This window comes from Macrobrachium nipponense, chromosome 11, assembly GCF_015104395.2.
Source record: "Macrobrachium nipponense isolate FS-2020 chromosome 11, ASM1510439v2, whole genome shotgun sequence".
NCBI classification, from domain to species: Eukaryota; Metazoa; Arthropoda; class Malacostraca; order Decapoda; family Palaemonidae; genus Macrobrachium; species Macrobrachium nipponense.
In genome coordinates this window covers 8,391,501-8,409,000 of record NC_061087.1, presented here as the reverse complement: position 1 = coordinate 8,409,000, position 17,500 = coordinate 8,391,501, and the positions used below count along the sequence as shown (strand labels likewise).

Genomic DNA, 17,500 nt, shown 5'->3' with positions numbered 1-17,500 from the left:
GTGTGTGTGTGTGTGTGTGTGGTGTGTATTGTGATTGTATATATATATATAATTATATATATAAATATATATCTATATATTATATAGATAATATAATATATATATATATATTAATATCATATAATAATATATATTATATATTAATAATAAATATATAAATATATATATATATATATATTTTTAAAAATTTTTATAAAATAATTTATTATATCTATATATATATAGATATATATATATATATCAAAAAGTTTTTACCACCAAACCACAGAGCTGATTATCACTCTCACAGGGGTGGCCCGAAGGATTTGTTTTTATTTATATTTCGTCAATTATATAAAATTTTTATAGAACTCTGCAAGTGGATGAATTTCATCTACTGAAGTTTCTGACATAATTTCACTGGTCGATTTGTTTCCAAAACTTGAGGTTCGCTACTCATTATACGTCGGACACTCGCACAATCAATGTGGAATTGGTTGCAGGTCCACAATAATATAGTATGTGAGTATATGGTCTTTAATGGATATTAAAAGCTTTCGAACCTTGTACCAGGACTGAAGTTGAACCTAGCACAAGGTTCGAAAGCTTTTAATATCCATTAAAGACTATATACTCACATGCTACATCATTGTGGACCTGCAACCATTGTCTTCGTTTTCGACAAGGAAAACTGTGCCCAAATGTTGAATTGTTATCACTACTCTACATTAAGCGCATTCAGGAGCAGGGTCATACGGACCAATCACCGGGACAGAATAAAATTCGGCAGACATACAGTAAGTAAATGCAAAAAAACAAGCCTGAAATGACGAAAATCAACACTAAACAGAAAAGAGCAAGAAACAGGAACTAAGCAGAGGGCACAACGGTAAAAAGCGGTTGCAAGAAAAAAGGGAAGGAAGAAACATAGACACATTAAGATAATCATAAAAGCAGAAAAACAATAAATCCTAAAGGTAAAAAAAAAAAAAAAAAACTTACATCCAAAAGAAGGATCACAGCTGAAAGAAAAAAGGAGAGGAAGAAACATACAAGCAGAATTTTAAGAAACCATAAATACAGAAAGGACAACGGGAATCACATTTACGAAAATTTCTTCACATTAGTGAACGAGGAGCAAAGATTAACAATTAAAAACATAAGTATAAAGAATCCAAGAGGAAAATGAAGCACAAAAATAAGAACACCGAGACAAGAAATAAGCGAAAGATATAAACGCAAGGAAAACCGATCAAAAGGGGGAGTAATATACACGAATAACACAAAAAGCAGATCAAGTATATAGGTCATGGAAGAGAGAGAAACTGTGATGAAAAAGGAAGGAAAAAATAACAAAAAACGAAAAACTATAATGTGAATTATAGTAAAGGAATACACGTGGAACATTCGTAGAGAGAAAATGGAAATAAACATACCATAAACAATTTAAAGAGAAAATGGAGCGTATAAAGGGACACAGATTACGTGGAAAAAAATTAAGATTTGGAGAAATTTACTCAAAAGAGAGACTGGGAAAAGAATTCAGTATAATAGTATTCAAATTCTGATCGGGAAAATCATATAACAAAACGCGTTCGTAGAAAGAGCGGAGAAGACCAAACACAACAGGCGTTCTAAGAAAGAACAAAGTAAATTGAAAGCAAAACCGAAGGGGAAAAATTCATCCAATACAAAAAGAAATCCAGTTAGAATGAAAAACGTAAACCTAGAATAATAAAAAAAACAGACGAGGAATCCAAAATAAAAGCAATGAAGGAAAGCAAGAGGAGACCAACAATAAAAGCAATAAAACAATCTAGCATACAGAACACTCAAATAGCAAGGAAAATAAAATAGAAAAACGAATGAATATTAAAAATAATATTATATAAATATGGAGAAAAAAAAAAGAGGTAACCAAGATGGAAAGCGAAACCAAAAATAGCTGTTATAAAGAGAAGGTCACAACCGCACAAAAACACAGCAAAAGAGAATGGATTTGGTAAACAGCTTGAATTTCAACTCGGGAGGTGGAGAGAGAGAGAGAGACCTCTCTTGACCCTCTTATGAAGGATAAGCCCATCAAATGCAATCTTCTTTCCTTTTCCATGAGCCATTATCCCTCGGGAAAGAGAGGGGATATAATCTGACAGAATTTATCATTTGTTTCAAAGAAACAAAACAAATTTCTGACTGACAACCACACAAAACCGTGAAATGGTTGAAAAATATCCATGAATTTTGTTATAGAGTGAGAGAGAGTGGGAAATTCTAGCAAAATCCAACGTTTCATTAAAAGACTGAAAAAACCACCCGAGGAGCGAAGAGAACTTGGAGCTCTCATGTTGTTTTATGACTCAACTTGTGTAACCACTGCACGTAACCAACTTACGAAGCAACGAGAGAAAAAAACCTGGCCACAAAAAAATGAAGTTACCCCCAAAAACAATTCCTGATATGGCTAGATTCTCTAACACCCCCCCCCCCCACAAAAAAAACAAAAAAAAAAAAAACACAGTTCTTGAACCAACTCAGTTTACGTGTCCTGGGATACTTGCAAGAACAAATGCTTCAGCTGGCATAAGGCCAGCATATAGAACATAAATGCCACTTCATTTACGGCATTCAATCCCCATGAAGACCTAGCTATGTTAGGGAATCGCCTGTTTCAATGCCAGCCAATTAAGATCTATGTATGTCTCTCTCAACAGTCCCAAAAAAGGAATAAACAAACTCGTTTTACTTGTTCCCACCCAACCGTTTCTCCTGGTGTTTCTGAGTTTCTGAGGCGCGACCATGGTCTCAGAAACTCATGGTACCAACCAGTCGCTGCTGCCAACCAAATCCCCTTTTTGTGTTTTTCGCTTGAAAAGATTTTTCTCTCTCTCTCCCCCTTTTTTTTCCTTTTTCTTTTTTTTTCATCCAGAAACGAAGGCCAACCACCAGCCTTAGGGTGACTTGCAGAATTTCAAGGTCACATGGACGTTCTCACACGCGAACAGACGGACGATAATTATGTCCAAGCATTGCGCATATTTTCAAAGACTGATTTGTTTATACTTACTAAAACTGGCTTTACTAAGATATAATTCTACGCGTAGTCGTGGAGTTGGCTTTCAAACCAATAATTTGTCTCAAAAAGTGCGACTTAGCCTTCTGTTACACAAGTTGTTTTACAATCAACACAGATATATTCGTGAGTAACAGAGAATAAGCAACCAGGCAACATTCACCGGAGAATTAATTCAATACTAATCTTTAACTCGTAATGAAGCGTTGAAGTATCACTTCATAAATCAGTGCACAGTAATGCTAGTACAAGAAGACTTTCAAAACAGACGACTGAACCAAAAAAACGTGTCAGTTACCCATTTACTGGGAATCTTCTTGTAACTAAGGAACACTGTCTTACACACACACACACACACACACACACAAACAGAGGGCGCTTTAATGAATAACATGCTATAAAGAATATAAAGGCAAAAGCAACCTAAAAACTGTGTTTACAAAGCATTTCCACTATAAATATACTTCAAAGCCAGCTAGGTTGCAATCACTCAATAAAAAAAGTAATTGAAGACAGCCAATCCTGTAGTACAAATCTGATTGCCATTCTTCTTCCTAATCTTGACTAAATGCTATTATTGCCCTTTGAACTCCAGAACAAACCAGTAACTTTTATACACAAACAAACATATAATAATAATAATAATAATAATAATAATAATAATAATAATAATAATAATAATAATAATAATAATAATAATAATAATAATAAAGTGCATCCAAGCAAATGTTTATTATTGCAGTTGGCAACTCAGACTTGGCTGTGGCTACCGAACTTGATTTTCTTCCTGCAAAGTGTACTCGTATCAGCGATTCGCCTCAAATTAACCATTCTTACATAAAGATGGGAGAGCCAGTTTTACGTAGTGAAACATGAGGCGCCACTCATTCTTAAACACTGGCTCTTTACCTCGACTGGAATCTGTTTCATAAAAGATGTTTTAAACCAAAACCAAACTGAAGGTTAGGTGCTACAAGGCTAGACCAAGGGCTGGCTTCATCTCAAACACCTTAATCCGTAAGATTCCTTTTTGTGTCAAGCAACAAAAGCACATCTTTGAGAACTGGCTTATGTTGCTAAAAGTCTCCAAGATGGACTGTAATGCCACGATAACGGAATGATCCCTTAAAATGACACTGGTAGCGCATGACGTGACCTACAGTTAAAAATAGACCATATTACGTGGCAAGACGTCGGGGGGCATTAACTCGAACCCACACGTCTTTCCAAGTCTCAAAGAGCAAGAACATCACAATACGCAGATTTCTAGCGACGAGAACACCCAAAGAAAACACAAATAGAACGCTTTATGAGACCACAAATAAGCCAGTCTGGCGCACTGAAAACAGGGCTGAGAAACTACCCGCATGCTGCACGTGTCTCGCATTAATAAGAAAATACAAGAGAAAATTTAAACTACACTTTAAATATACGACAGATTTCGTTCCAAAATATTATAAACTATATGTCGTTAAAATTATAAATGAATTAAATCCTTGATGGCTTCATTGTTGCACTGCCAGGGGCCAAATACATTTTCATACTGGAGATATAGTTGTCTCACTTTAGTTTCACGTAAATTTGGTTTTAATACAATCATCAGCAATATATAGGCCTATGCGATATTCCGAGGAATTTTACCGAAATTGAATTCTTGACACAGCAACTTAAAAAAAAAATTTCCGGTCTCTTTCTCCGAGTGTAACTTTTGTCACACAAATACACTAGTATGGATTTGCTTGAAATTCAAATTCCCATATTTATGTAAATTTTCGAGCTGAAAAATGTTAGTGGGGTGAAAAAGAAGATTATTAATAGTGATATAGCAGGTGGCTGAATGTGAATAAATATTTCAATAACGAATTGCAACCGCAAGAATCCACTGGAAACCAGAACTAACTGCAAACGGCGTTTGATGTGAGACAAGATTTTAAAACACACTAAACAGAGCTAAACTTACAAAATCAATATCACCATACTCTGAATAATAACTATAACAACAATAAAAAATGGAAAACTGCCACTTGACGAAATCTCAAAACTTGAACCTATATGGAATTTATATAGGGACTACATAATCCAATATTTTCACATACAATTATCTAATTGACTTCATTTTGATGATCTATTGCTGACAAACTGGAAAAACGTCTCAACCCAATAATTTGAGAGAGAGAGAGAGAGAGAGAGAGAGAGAGAGAGAGAGAGAGAGAGAGAGAGAGAGAGAGTTAATAGCCTACTTCCCAAATCCTATTTATGACGTTCACGTGAAAGTATTTCGACCTATATTCAAAAACAATTGCCAAGAACCGGCCTGGCGCTAAAAATGTAAAAAGAAAGTCATGAAAAGTAGTCAAAGAAAGGCTGAAATAAGCTTGACCAAAATATAGTAGGACGCGGACGCAGCACACAAAAAAAAAAAAAAAAAAAAAAAAAAAAAAAAAAAAAAAAAAAAAAAAAAAAAAAAAAGAAGAAGAAGAAGAAGAGAGAAGAAGAAGAAGAAAAGAGAAGGGGGGGGGGGGGGGGGGGGGGAGTAAGGGAATGGCTTAGGAAGTAAGCCTCCATTCCAACTGATGTTGAGACGTGGAGACCTCTCTTGACCCTCTTATGACAGATCTGCGATATTTATTCTTCTCCTGCCACACGCTTTTATTTCGGTAACGTAATGCATCAAATTTAGCTTCACTCGAGAGTTGAATACAAAATAACATTCGATTCGATTACCCTACATTTCAAACAATACGACGCAAAAGGAGGAGGAAGAAGAAGAAGAAGAAGAAGAAGAGAGAATTTTAAATCACGTAGAATCACAGTTACGAATTCGACGTCTGCCCACGCAAAGAATGGAATAAAGGCCATTCAACGAGGCCCTCTCTTCCGCCCGCACTCGACGTTTCAGCTACTTGAAAACCGCGTCGGCGTATTTGCCGAGAAGCTGGAATGAATGACCCTTGAGGAGTAGGTTCTGAGGAAAGGAGACTCCTCCAGCCATCATCATCCCCTTTTCCTCACTCGCAGCCATCTTTCTATTTCTGTCCGCAATCTTCCACACCCTGCGATTCATTACATGACGTAACGCGTTCACCTTCGATAGTCGTAAGTTACAAAACCTACCGGAAATCCGAAGCAGTGCGTCGAAGTATGTAATTCCCGGATAGTTCGCCGTTCTACTTTTTTTTCCGATTTCCTAGTTGGGCCAAGACGTAAAAATCAACAATTCTTGGTGGTGGTACTTTGCCTTGTTATCTACCTATCTACTCGTCACCGACTCCGAAGTGTTAGTACTTAACACCGTATGGTAAATATAAAGTAGACGGCCGGGCGAATTTATCTCTTATTAATATACTCTGTCGACCACACAATGTAGAAATTGGGGTATATAATACTTTGATCCTCAAGGGGCTAGTACTAAAGACGGCGTCCCAAGAGCTTCCGCCATGTTTAGTACTATAGTAGATTCACATCAACCGCGCATTTAATGTCTAGGCCCGTCCCTTACGACGCTCCTGATTGGCTTTTGATAAGCCAATGACAGGGCTGGAAACTCTCAGTCTCTCTCGAGAGTTCACATAGGCAGGATGTGTATTCCACCTCTCCTGAGGCATAATTTTGAAAGACGTATCCCTCAGGAGAGGTGGAACATAGATCCTACCCATGTTAACTCTCGAGAGAGATTGAGAGTTTCCAGCCCTGTGATTGGTTTATCAACAGCCAATCAGGAGCGTCGTAAGGGACTGGCCTAGACATCAAATGCACGGTTGATGTGAATCTAGTATAGCACCTCGGAATACGTGAAGCGTAGATATCAAGCCACAGTAGCTAAGTTTTACGGTGCCTAGCAGAAATCTTTTCACATTCATAAAGGCCAAATCGCAATAGAAAGAGATGGGATCATAACCTAAACTGAAGAACGTGACTAAATCAAGTTCATTTAAATCAAATCAAATGAGAATTGGCCGAAAACCTTTATATAAATCACTCGAAAGCCTGACACGCTCACCGAAATACGGAAATTGCGTGGCTAGCAGTTCTCTTCCTAAGGAAATGAGAGAAACAATTAATTCTGGGTCACTGCTCTGAATAATTGCTGTTCATCACGTTAATACTTTCGTAAAATGGCCTAGAATTGCTTACGGTAAAAATAGAAAGAGCAATACCACTGACTAAATATAAAACAGGCGTTTCAAAATTATATTAAAACTGGATTCTAACCGCTAATGGTCACCTCAAAGCATCTGATGCCATTAAACATGTGCGCACATATGCATATATAAATAAGCACGAACATTTAAGTTTATTCCAGTATATAATATACACAGATGTGTGTGTGACTGCATGCATTATATATTAAATATATATATATATATATATATATATATATATATATATATATATAGATATAGTGTGTGTGTGTGTGTGTCCAATGGAACAAACCTCAAAAGGTCATTATTTTGCTGACCAAATTTCCTCATCCAAATGGCCATATTCGATGTGAGAGAGAGAGAGAGAGAGAGAGAGAGAGAGAGAGAGAGAGAGAGAGAGAGAGAGAGAGAGAGAGAGAGGAAAAGCAAAATACTAGTCACCATATTCATAAACCGTACTGATTAGCCTAACACAAAAGCATAACAATGACACTATCTTCTCATATAAAAAAAGAGAAAGAAAGAGTGACATACAAGATACCGCAATTACAATAAAGTCTGCAGACAACCAGGAAACATAACAAAAGCAGTACGGCCCAGTTGTCGCTCAGACGAACTGCTTTTTTAATAAGATCGTGTTTGGCATTACAATAAATCTAAGTCCTGATGCACACACACACAAAATGTGGTTCAACAGAATTAACAATCGCGAGAAATTGTCATTCCACTCTGAGACACTGCGTGTGTCCTCCCTCCATAACCCCTCCCCCAAACCTCCATGAAAACCGGGTGAACACGATCGTCGCTAAGAATTTCAACGAAAAATACGTTCGGTTCCTCAAGGGAAAAATGGCCAACGAAATGTTATGCGCCCGTGTAATCAAGTTAAGAGCGAAGCAATCGCTAGGGTATATCTTAGAACAGCGGCCGCTCTGCCTTACTGGATATTTGTCGTTCAAGAACAGTGCAAAAAGGGGGTAAGAAAAATGCGCTTTCATAGTCTGGGGATAAACGTCGACAATAATTCTATAGAACTGGAATATGAGATTAAGGCCTGATGCCAAGCGCTGGGACCTAACGAAAGGAAATTAGACAATAAAGAAGGCTTTAAAAAGGTGTAACACGTGGAAAACCTGGTAGTTGCACTAAAATTTTTTTTTACAAGTGGGTGGAAAGTGAGATGGCAGAAAGAGCACACTGCAAAGAACCTTAAGTGATGCCTACAGTGCACCGCGTGAGGTGCTCTGATGGCACTACCTCCCTACGGAAAGATAATTCTAAAAACTGAGATAATGGATAGGAAACCTAAGGCTATAACGAGGACTAATGTTACCCCTTGACGGACATTCCTGTATATAATAATAATAGAGTCCCCAGATGCCTTATTACTGACAGGGCAGCGTCTCCCCGATCGATGAATTAGGCGTGACCCGATCTTATGAGAGTGCCCCTGACAACATGGCTCCAAATACAGGGGGTTATGATAGGACTAGGTGATGTCCCGACAGCTCCCCTAATGAAAAAGGGGGTTTCAGAGGCACTACATGAATGGAAACAGTCTAAAAAAAAAGGAATATATTTTTTTTAAACAATAGACGTGTGTGTTTACGAGTACAGATTGCTGGAAATGTCCTTTATCCTGCCGACCATGTTTATACTTGAATCTACTTCGTAAACTTAATTGCATTTTATACATGTAACTTAAAACGACAACGGAGCTAACTGCTCTATATATCACGTGGATTATACCATTTGTTTAATGTTTTCAAAACTAATACGTACGTTAAAATGAGTAGCCTTCGAATTGCACTGTTCAGTGAGTCTCTTACGCTTGACGCACAGATCTGGAAGTCTCTTTCTGCTTCTGCGTTTCCTAGCTTTCATAACCTTCATTCTTTCGTTTACTTCATATTAAACCAATTCCCTCTTGCTTCCCCTCTCATCCTTCTAGTTTTATTCTCTGATCCTGAGATCGAATAAGGAACTTTAGTAATAATACTATTGACTTTTAAGATAATATTCACATGAAACGACTGGACGTACTGGCCATCCAAGTCCTACATTTCCTTTCCAGTGACATGAAATCCAAACAACTTGTTATTATGAAGAATAAGATTCTCAATCAGAATTAACTTTGGTAAACAAAATATCGAAGTATCTACTTGCTTGGCTTTAGTTTGACCGACGAGGACGGGCGACAAACACACACAAATCTATTCATCTTCGTTTATTTTGGTCTCCACAAGGCACTTGCGATAACGAGAGGGCTTTGTCAGCCTCGAAGATAAGACTGAGTAAGACATAACGAACACGAAATGTTCGTTTCAATACGTCATTTCGTTTAAAAGTCACAGGGAGTTCCGATAATGAAAAAGAATAATTAGCTGTCGCCCTTATCAGATGATGCCACTCTAGAAATCATGGTCAGGGACTGCTCTCTCTCTCTCTCTCTCTCTCTCTCTCTCTCTCTCTCTCTCTCTCCTCTCTCTCTCTAAATATTGGCCTGACCTCAGACGCTGACTGTGTCTAATTTTCCCTGGAGAAAAGATTACAGTCTAACAATAGCTTCGATTATTCAACAATTCTGTAATCTTATAAATCTATTTCTGTGGTTAAGAGAAACAGCGATAAAAAAATTAAGCTATTAACTGAAATAAAAATGTGTAGCAGAAGAAAATTTAATCTAATTAACTGGCAGATCATGATCTAGCCTAACATTGGTTTGAGATATAGCATACAAGTATATAAATAGAAATGACTTTCCCATCCACTGCCCGACCTTCAAACATTTATACACAAGGGAGACGGACCACAAATATATACACGCTCTCATAAAAAAAAAAAAAATAGACAAGACGTGATATTTCACCCCCATTCGATCTTAATTAATATGACTGGGACCTTTAATTACGTTTTCCTTGTTCCCCTTTCAGAAGAAAATATGCTTTTCTTTAACGATCTTCTTTCTGCTTCTAAGACTTCTAAATTCTGACTCCCCTTGCATGTTTTCGGCCTCATAAACTTCGGCTCTCTCTCTCTCTCTCTCTCTCTCTCTCTCTCTCCTCTTCCCTCTCTCTCTCTCTCTCTCTAACCCATTTCCCCGATCGACCTAACTTGGCGACCTTCCAGAAGGTATAACTTCGAGGGGGAAGGGGGAAGAGGGGGGGCTCCTGGACCCCTTTTGTGCCAGAGGATCGATGTCCCGAGCACAAAACAACTCTCCCTATTTTGCAATATATTAAGACTTTGTGAGGACAGTGGCCATATTTTACCATTGGATTTACTTAAACAGGGATTTTCTTCAGTCTGTTTCAGGCAGAACTAATTTCGACGAAGAAAACCTTAATAACAATGAAGAGTATTGTGTCAGTGATGTGTGCAAGCAAGACCATATATACTATTACTTGCACCGAAATGAGCGAGTAAATATTTTCGAGTATCGTACCTTCGTTTATCCGTTTTAAGTTTTGCTTCATTAAATGTGGATTTAGATACAGCAAATGCACCGATACGACGCATTACAGAGTAGAAGACAATACACAAATCAAGCAAAGGCCAAACGCTGAGACCTATGAAGTCATTCAGCGCTGAAAGGGTAACTGTGAGGGTCGAACGGCTTAAAGGTGTAACAGGAGGAACACATCCCAGTTGTTAGGAGAGAACGAGAATATGAACGGAGTTACAGTAAAAGGAATGAAAGGGACGGCAGCTAGAGCCAGAAGGGATTCCCAAAAGAACTAAGTTGAAGGCCAAAAGCAATTCCACTTGAAAGTGAGGTGTACTGACGGCACTACCCCCCCAAACAAGGGGCCAGCATTAGAGTTACCTTAACACGACAATGGTAAGGTATCTGGTCCTTCAGATTTCAATATTCCTGCAAGTCATGTTCTTTGTTTGGAGTCTTAAAGTTGTAATATCGAAATTTCTAAGGTTTCTCATAAGATTTGACATAATTCGCTCTTATCTCTCTTTATTCTTCAATACAGAATAGTCTGTATATAATTTTCTGTACGATTACCAGCCGTCATGGAAAAAGGAATGGTCAGTATCTGCTTAGTAGTGAAACCCATCCGGTCTACAAAAAAAAAAAAAAATTCTATCAACGTTTCTGCTGCTTCATTGTATTATCTCACACTTTATTGTATATATCACATCCGCCAGAATTCTAGTATTTTTACACCGAATTCAACTAATATATCATAAGAAAAAAATGTTTGCCTGGTCACTACACCAAAAAGCAAGGTGAATTACACACATACACACACACACACACACACACACACACACACACACACACACACACACACACACACATATATATATATAATACTACAACACGTACTTATAAAACTACAAAATAGTTTCAGGTAAAACTCTCCAATCAAATCTGCTTAGTAAAGTCTGGAATATAGCAAATCTTAATCTAAAACAAAACCTACAGAAAATAAGCCACTGATAATTCCACCAAAGCTTTTAGGAGATAACACTGTCCCAATAGATTAAAACATAACACTTGACAGGCTGTCCTCGAAAAGTGAGATGCAATATGATTTGACAAAGAATAAATATAGAACGAGATTCTACAAACTGTGAACCACTTATCTGCAAGAGAGAAAGAAAAAAGAAAAAGGGGTTCTCAGATAATTGACACATCGATGACAACGCGGTAAAACTAACAGTTTACTTAGGGATTATTTATAAGTAAACATCTACATACAAAAAATATAACAGAACACTACATTTTACTGTGAAATGTTTCTCTATTAACCGATTGGGCGTTGAAAAAATCAAATATTTATTTAATTTTCATTTTCCAACACGTAAATGTAAAAATCTTCGTTTTTTTCCGGTTTCGAGGGCACAACATGCAAACGTATTCACATGAGAGAGAGAAGAGAGAGAGAGAGAGAGACCCGAGAGGAGAGAGAGAGAGAGAGAGAGAGAGAGAGAGAGAGAGAGGAATATAAAATTTAAGCCAAAGTGTGGAAAGTAAGTTGGAATAAAGAATACGAAAGGAGGTACAGTAGAAGGAATGAAAGCGGATGCAGCTGGGGGCCGGAGGGACACTGCAAAGAACCCTAAGTGATGCCTACAGTGCGCCGCGTGAAGTACACTGACGGCACTATCCTCCTACAGAGAGAGAGAGAGAGAGAGAGAGAGAGAGAGAGAGAGAGAGAGAGAGCTTGTAGCTGAAATATGGCATTTTGCTTATTGCTTGGAAAATTATAATTTAATTCTGTAAAAGCAACTCTTTATCGTTAATATACATTACACTGTTCGAACCAGAACAAAAGAATATTTTGATACATTCCAGACAATGTGAACCTCATAGCAAAAAAATCATTAGTGGAAAAAAAATCCTAAAAATGGTCAAATTTTGGAATCCTCAAAATGGCAATTACGGGGGAAAAATCTTAAATATGGCAAAATTAGAAAAAAAAACCATGGCAAAATTTGAACAAAAAATCCTAAAAACGGCTAAATTTAGAAATCATAACAATGGCAAAATTTGGACATAATCATCTTAAAAATGGCAAAATTTTGAAAAACTAACCCTAACAGTGGAAAACTTTTGAATAACAATGACCTTAAATAGGTTAAAACTTGGGAAACAAATCCTAAAAATGACAAAATTTTATAGATTAATTGAATAAATATTCATGCTGACATAATGGAAGAGCTATATTTTCGAATTCACAGCTAGGTTATATACAGCAGTTCTCTCTCTCTCTCTCTCTCTCTCTCTCTCTTTCTAGAACCAAATTTCAAGGTAATCAGTATCAAGTACACAAGCCCTTGTAATTTAAAACGTATTACAAGGACACCGCTGAATAAATTTATCCGCATAAGAAGAAAAAAAAAGTTACTCCATTGTCCACTTCAATAATTATATCAGAAACATTACAGTTCCATCATCAATTCTATGACGAAGAAAGTGAAGACATGAAGAGTGAAAGTTAAATCTCTATCTCTGCGCAAGAAGGAAAGATCTCAAACAAACTGTTACTACCTGAATCGAAGGCCGATAACCTTCGAAAGGACAGATAACAACACATTTAGCATCAGAAATACCTTCCATACCAACGCTAAGCTGATTCGGTCGCAAATGAACAGCTATGCCAACGCCTCCCGGACCCATCCCCCCCCCCCAAAAACCCCACCCACCCCCGTTCTGGGCAAGCAACAGCAGCAGAAAATCCCAATCAAGCAGTGTTGAGAGAGAGAAGAGAGAGAGAGAGAGAGAGAGAGAGAGAGAGAGAGAGAGAGAGAGAGAGAGAGTTTACAAATTTCCTTAGCAGTTAAAGAGTAATAAGAAAGAAGGTTTAAGAGAAATTAATTATATACATGATGCATTTAAATGACGGGGAAAATAATTATATACAAGAAACTTTTAAATGACAGGAAATTAATTCTATACAATAAACATTTAAATGACAGAACAATAATTATATCCGTACATGATGCATTTAAATGACAGGAAATTATTAACATGCAAGCAACATTTCATCGTACGAAAATGAACTTAAATCTCGAGGAACACGAACGCTCCTGGAAATCATTGGTACCAACACAAACTTTAGGCTACATAACTGAACCAACCATATTCACACACAGAAAACGACGAGCCTATTCACTTTCTGAAAGAACTGATTAATTCCACTTCTCAAAACTCAACTAATACCAAATTTTTTAATCCTTTAGAAGCACAACGCATTAATTACATGGCTATCTGGTATCCTCACAAACTTTTTTTTTTATTATGATCGAAACTGTTTATCAGCAAAAGCAAAGTTCGGAACGTAACAAAGCCATTCTAAATAACGATTCGACGTCGACATTAATCTACACAAAATTTTAGGACTAAAACCCATAATAAAAATGAAAGAATGTGAATCCATTAGGAGTCGTCGCGCCTGTATTAATCCACGTCAACTTTAGGCTTAATGATAACTGGTTTCACCTGGTTCAAAGCAAATTCATCATAGCTAGTTGACTTATCAGCCGACGATGAGAGAGAGAGAGAGAGAGAGAGAGAGAGAGAGAGAGAGAGAGAGAATTCCAACCCACGGGTTATTAAGTCAAAACCCACTGCCAGTCTCTCATCTGAAGGGTGGTGGGTTTAAACAGCCTATCAGGACCCAATAGATGACTTGAACCATTTATATGCATAGACATGCCTGCGTTTATAGATTACGTTAAACACACACACACACAAGCAGTTACGAAAATGTTACCTTAGAAAATAACTATTCCGCTATATATAATGTACGTATGAATGTATGTGTATAATGTGTGTATGTATGTATGTATATATATATATACATACATACCATATATATATATATATATTATATATATATATACGTATACATATATATATAATATATATTATATATATACATAAATATATATATATATATATATATATATATATATATATAATTACACATATATATACTATAAAATTGTAGTTTGTAAACAGACATTTCTAAAAAAAAACTCATAAAAAAAAGTAAAAACTCAAAGTAAAAACTCATTCACGAGTTCCGGTAAAAAATAGCAGCCATGACGGCAATAACATTCAGATCAAATTTATGTCCCGGTTAAATATTAGTTTGATGAGCAAAACGAGGCATAAATTAAACGCAACCATGATGCAACTACATTCTAAATGCAGGGGTACCCAACCATTACGGGCGGTTGGTTCGTCAAAGCTAATCTGCGTGTCACCTTTTTACTAATATTGGCAACATCAGCTTCTTCAGGTCTTGGGAACATAAAAATAACTTTTCGCTATGGATATATGCGGTCTATTATCGGTATATAATGCCAAGTATCATTACCTTTCTCAAAAGCCATTCTAGAAAGTTCTACATAAATCGAAATCACTTAACACTTACTTAAAAAAAAAAAAAAATGGTCACGAATCCTTCGTTAGCCAAAACACCCTGCCAACTCCATTTCACACATTGCAAAGTTTAACGTTTCAGACTCAGGATTGTATATTCAGTCATCGTGATACTGGATAAGTGAGAGCTCCACCTCTGGAGGAGCCCTCATTTCCATAAATAACGCTCGAGAGATGCGACGAGGTCAGTGACATGTTTCCGCATCTGGCATCGGCGGATGACTGACAAATCTGTCGAAACCCACCTGCGATGTTTATCTGTTGCAAAGGCCAGGCGTTCGGGAAGCCAAATGACATTAAGATCACATACTGAGAGAGAGAGAGAGAGAGAGAGAGAGAGAGGAGAGAGAGAGAGAGAGAGAGTGTAACGCTTTACTACAATGAAGCGAGACCTACCTTTTTAGGGAAGGAAAGTTTTCAAGTCAGAAAATATAACCAGAAAGGGAGTGAACTTCGTGTCTTTAAGCAAAAGGCGATGCGCCATTACCACATATTATATATATATATATATATACTATATATATATATAAATATATATTATATATAATATATATATATATATATATAATATATATATATATATCATATATATATATATAAAATATATATATATATATAGATATATATATACATATAACAGAATTCTATTGGTCTTTATAGTTCTAATAAATGGTGATATATATATATATATATATATATATATATATATATATATATATTATATATATATATATAAAATGTGAATATTTACCTTAAAACATACCACATACATTTTGCGAGTAAAATTTGCATATTGCTTTCCTCCATCCTAACTCTGGCAAACACTGAAACTCTTTTATTACCAGCTTTTTCTTAATCAAATGTAACAGGTAACATTCCACCACACCTAACGATGAAAGCAGGCTCTCTCTCTCTCTCTCATACACAGACTCTTCCTGCGTTAGTTCATTCCATCATTACGTTTATTTTGATCACCCGAGTACGAATGTACCCTCGCACAAAGCTAGCATACCATAACACTGGTAACAATACTTCAAAACCAGACACAAAATCTCTCTCAAAATCTCTCTCTCTCTCTCTCTCTCTCTCTCTCTCTCTCTCTCTCTCTCTCTCTCTCTCTCTCTCTATATATATATATATATATATATATATATATATATATATATATATATTATATATATATATATATATATATATATATATATATATATATATATATATACATATATATAATGTGTGTGTGTCCTTCAAAAATCACAGTAGATGCACGTGTGTGTGTGTGTGTGTGTGTGTGTGTCGTATGTGTGTGTGTGTGTGTGTGTACAGAAAGATTAGATAAAGCGTCAGCTATGACTAAAGACAGAATGCTCACCCGACACCGTCTTGAATAACACCATTCACAGCAAGATCGAGGTGACTTTCCTTCCAAGAATGCCTTCCTTCTTTACTCATCACTGGACTCGAGAAACAATGCCTCAGTAATCCATGCAGGCTTTTTTTTTTCTCCCCCTCTAATCGAACAACAAAAGACACCTCATGGACCACAAATGAAACTATACACACAAGACCGATAGCTCTATTCTCAATTATCGCCACAGTTCGCAATGTAAATCGTATAAAGGACAACAATGATCTGTTTTCACTTTCCTCACTCAATCACTCAAGAAATAAACAATTCCCATTTCGATTTCTCAGCCCAAAAAAATAGAAATCAATGGCAGGCTACTGCCTTCTCTTAGAATGATTATATATCAGTCACTACGTAAATGGCTGGGTGGCAATGGGAATCAATTGCGGGACATATCTGCGGTCGCGACAGAGATTCACTCGGCTGCCACTTCAACGATGACGCAATCGCAGAGGAGAATCACGACAGACCATCGTAAGGCATAGCTGGAGGAGAAAGAGCGGGAGAGGAAGAGATGGACTTGAACCCGGTGCGTGTCGTCAGGGGGCACAGCAGAAACTGAGAGAAAGGAAGAAACCTTCGTTGCACTTACTCACTCTCTCTCTCTCTCTTTGATGGGCATCGCCGCATGTCACCGTCAAAAACTAATGGCAACGAAAGCCAAATGTATCTAGCATCAGTGAATAGGACGTGTAATAATAAAAAAAAAGGAGGGGATTGGGGGGGGGGGGGGGGGGGGGGGGGGGGCCTTTTTGATTTATTGGGGGTGAAAGACACCGTCAGCGATACCGGTGGAAATGGCAAAACAATCACATCTTCGTTAAAAAAGAATCATATTACAATAACTCCAAGTCATAACTTGATGAAGAAGCACTAATTATACCAAGACAATAACCGTGCTGTATTCGTCTTTAAGAGAGAAAGGTTAAGTAACACCTAGACTTTCTTGCATAACGATTACGAAACCACTGATAACATGTTACGCACCAAAT

General features: G+C 37.0%; 1 protein-coding gene across 3 annotated transcripts in view; it reads right to left on the bottom strand.

Annotated features, from left to right (window-relative positions):
• Window positions 1–17,500, bottom strand: part of LOC135219417 (mitochondrial coenzyme A transporter SLC25A42-like) — a 110,881-nt gene that overhangs the window by 74,359 nt on the left and 19,022 nt on the right. The window contains exon 1 of one of the 3 annotated variants that reach the window (XM_064256217.1): window positions 16,473–17,045. The exons of the other annotated variants lie outside the window; for them this stretch is intronic. Within the exon in view, the coding sequence (XP_064112287.1) occupies window positions 16,473–16,552 (80 nt within the window). The 5' untranslated portion in view covers window positions 16,553–17,045. Of the gene's footprint in view, window positions 1–16,472; window positions 17,046–17,500 lie in introns of those variants that run through there. 3 annotated transcript variants of the gene reach the window in all.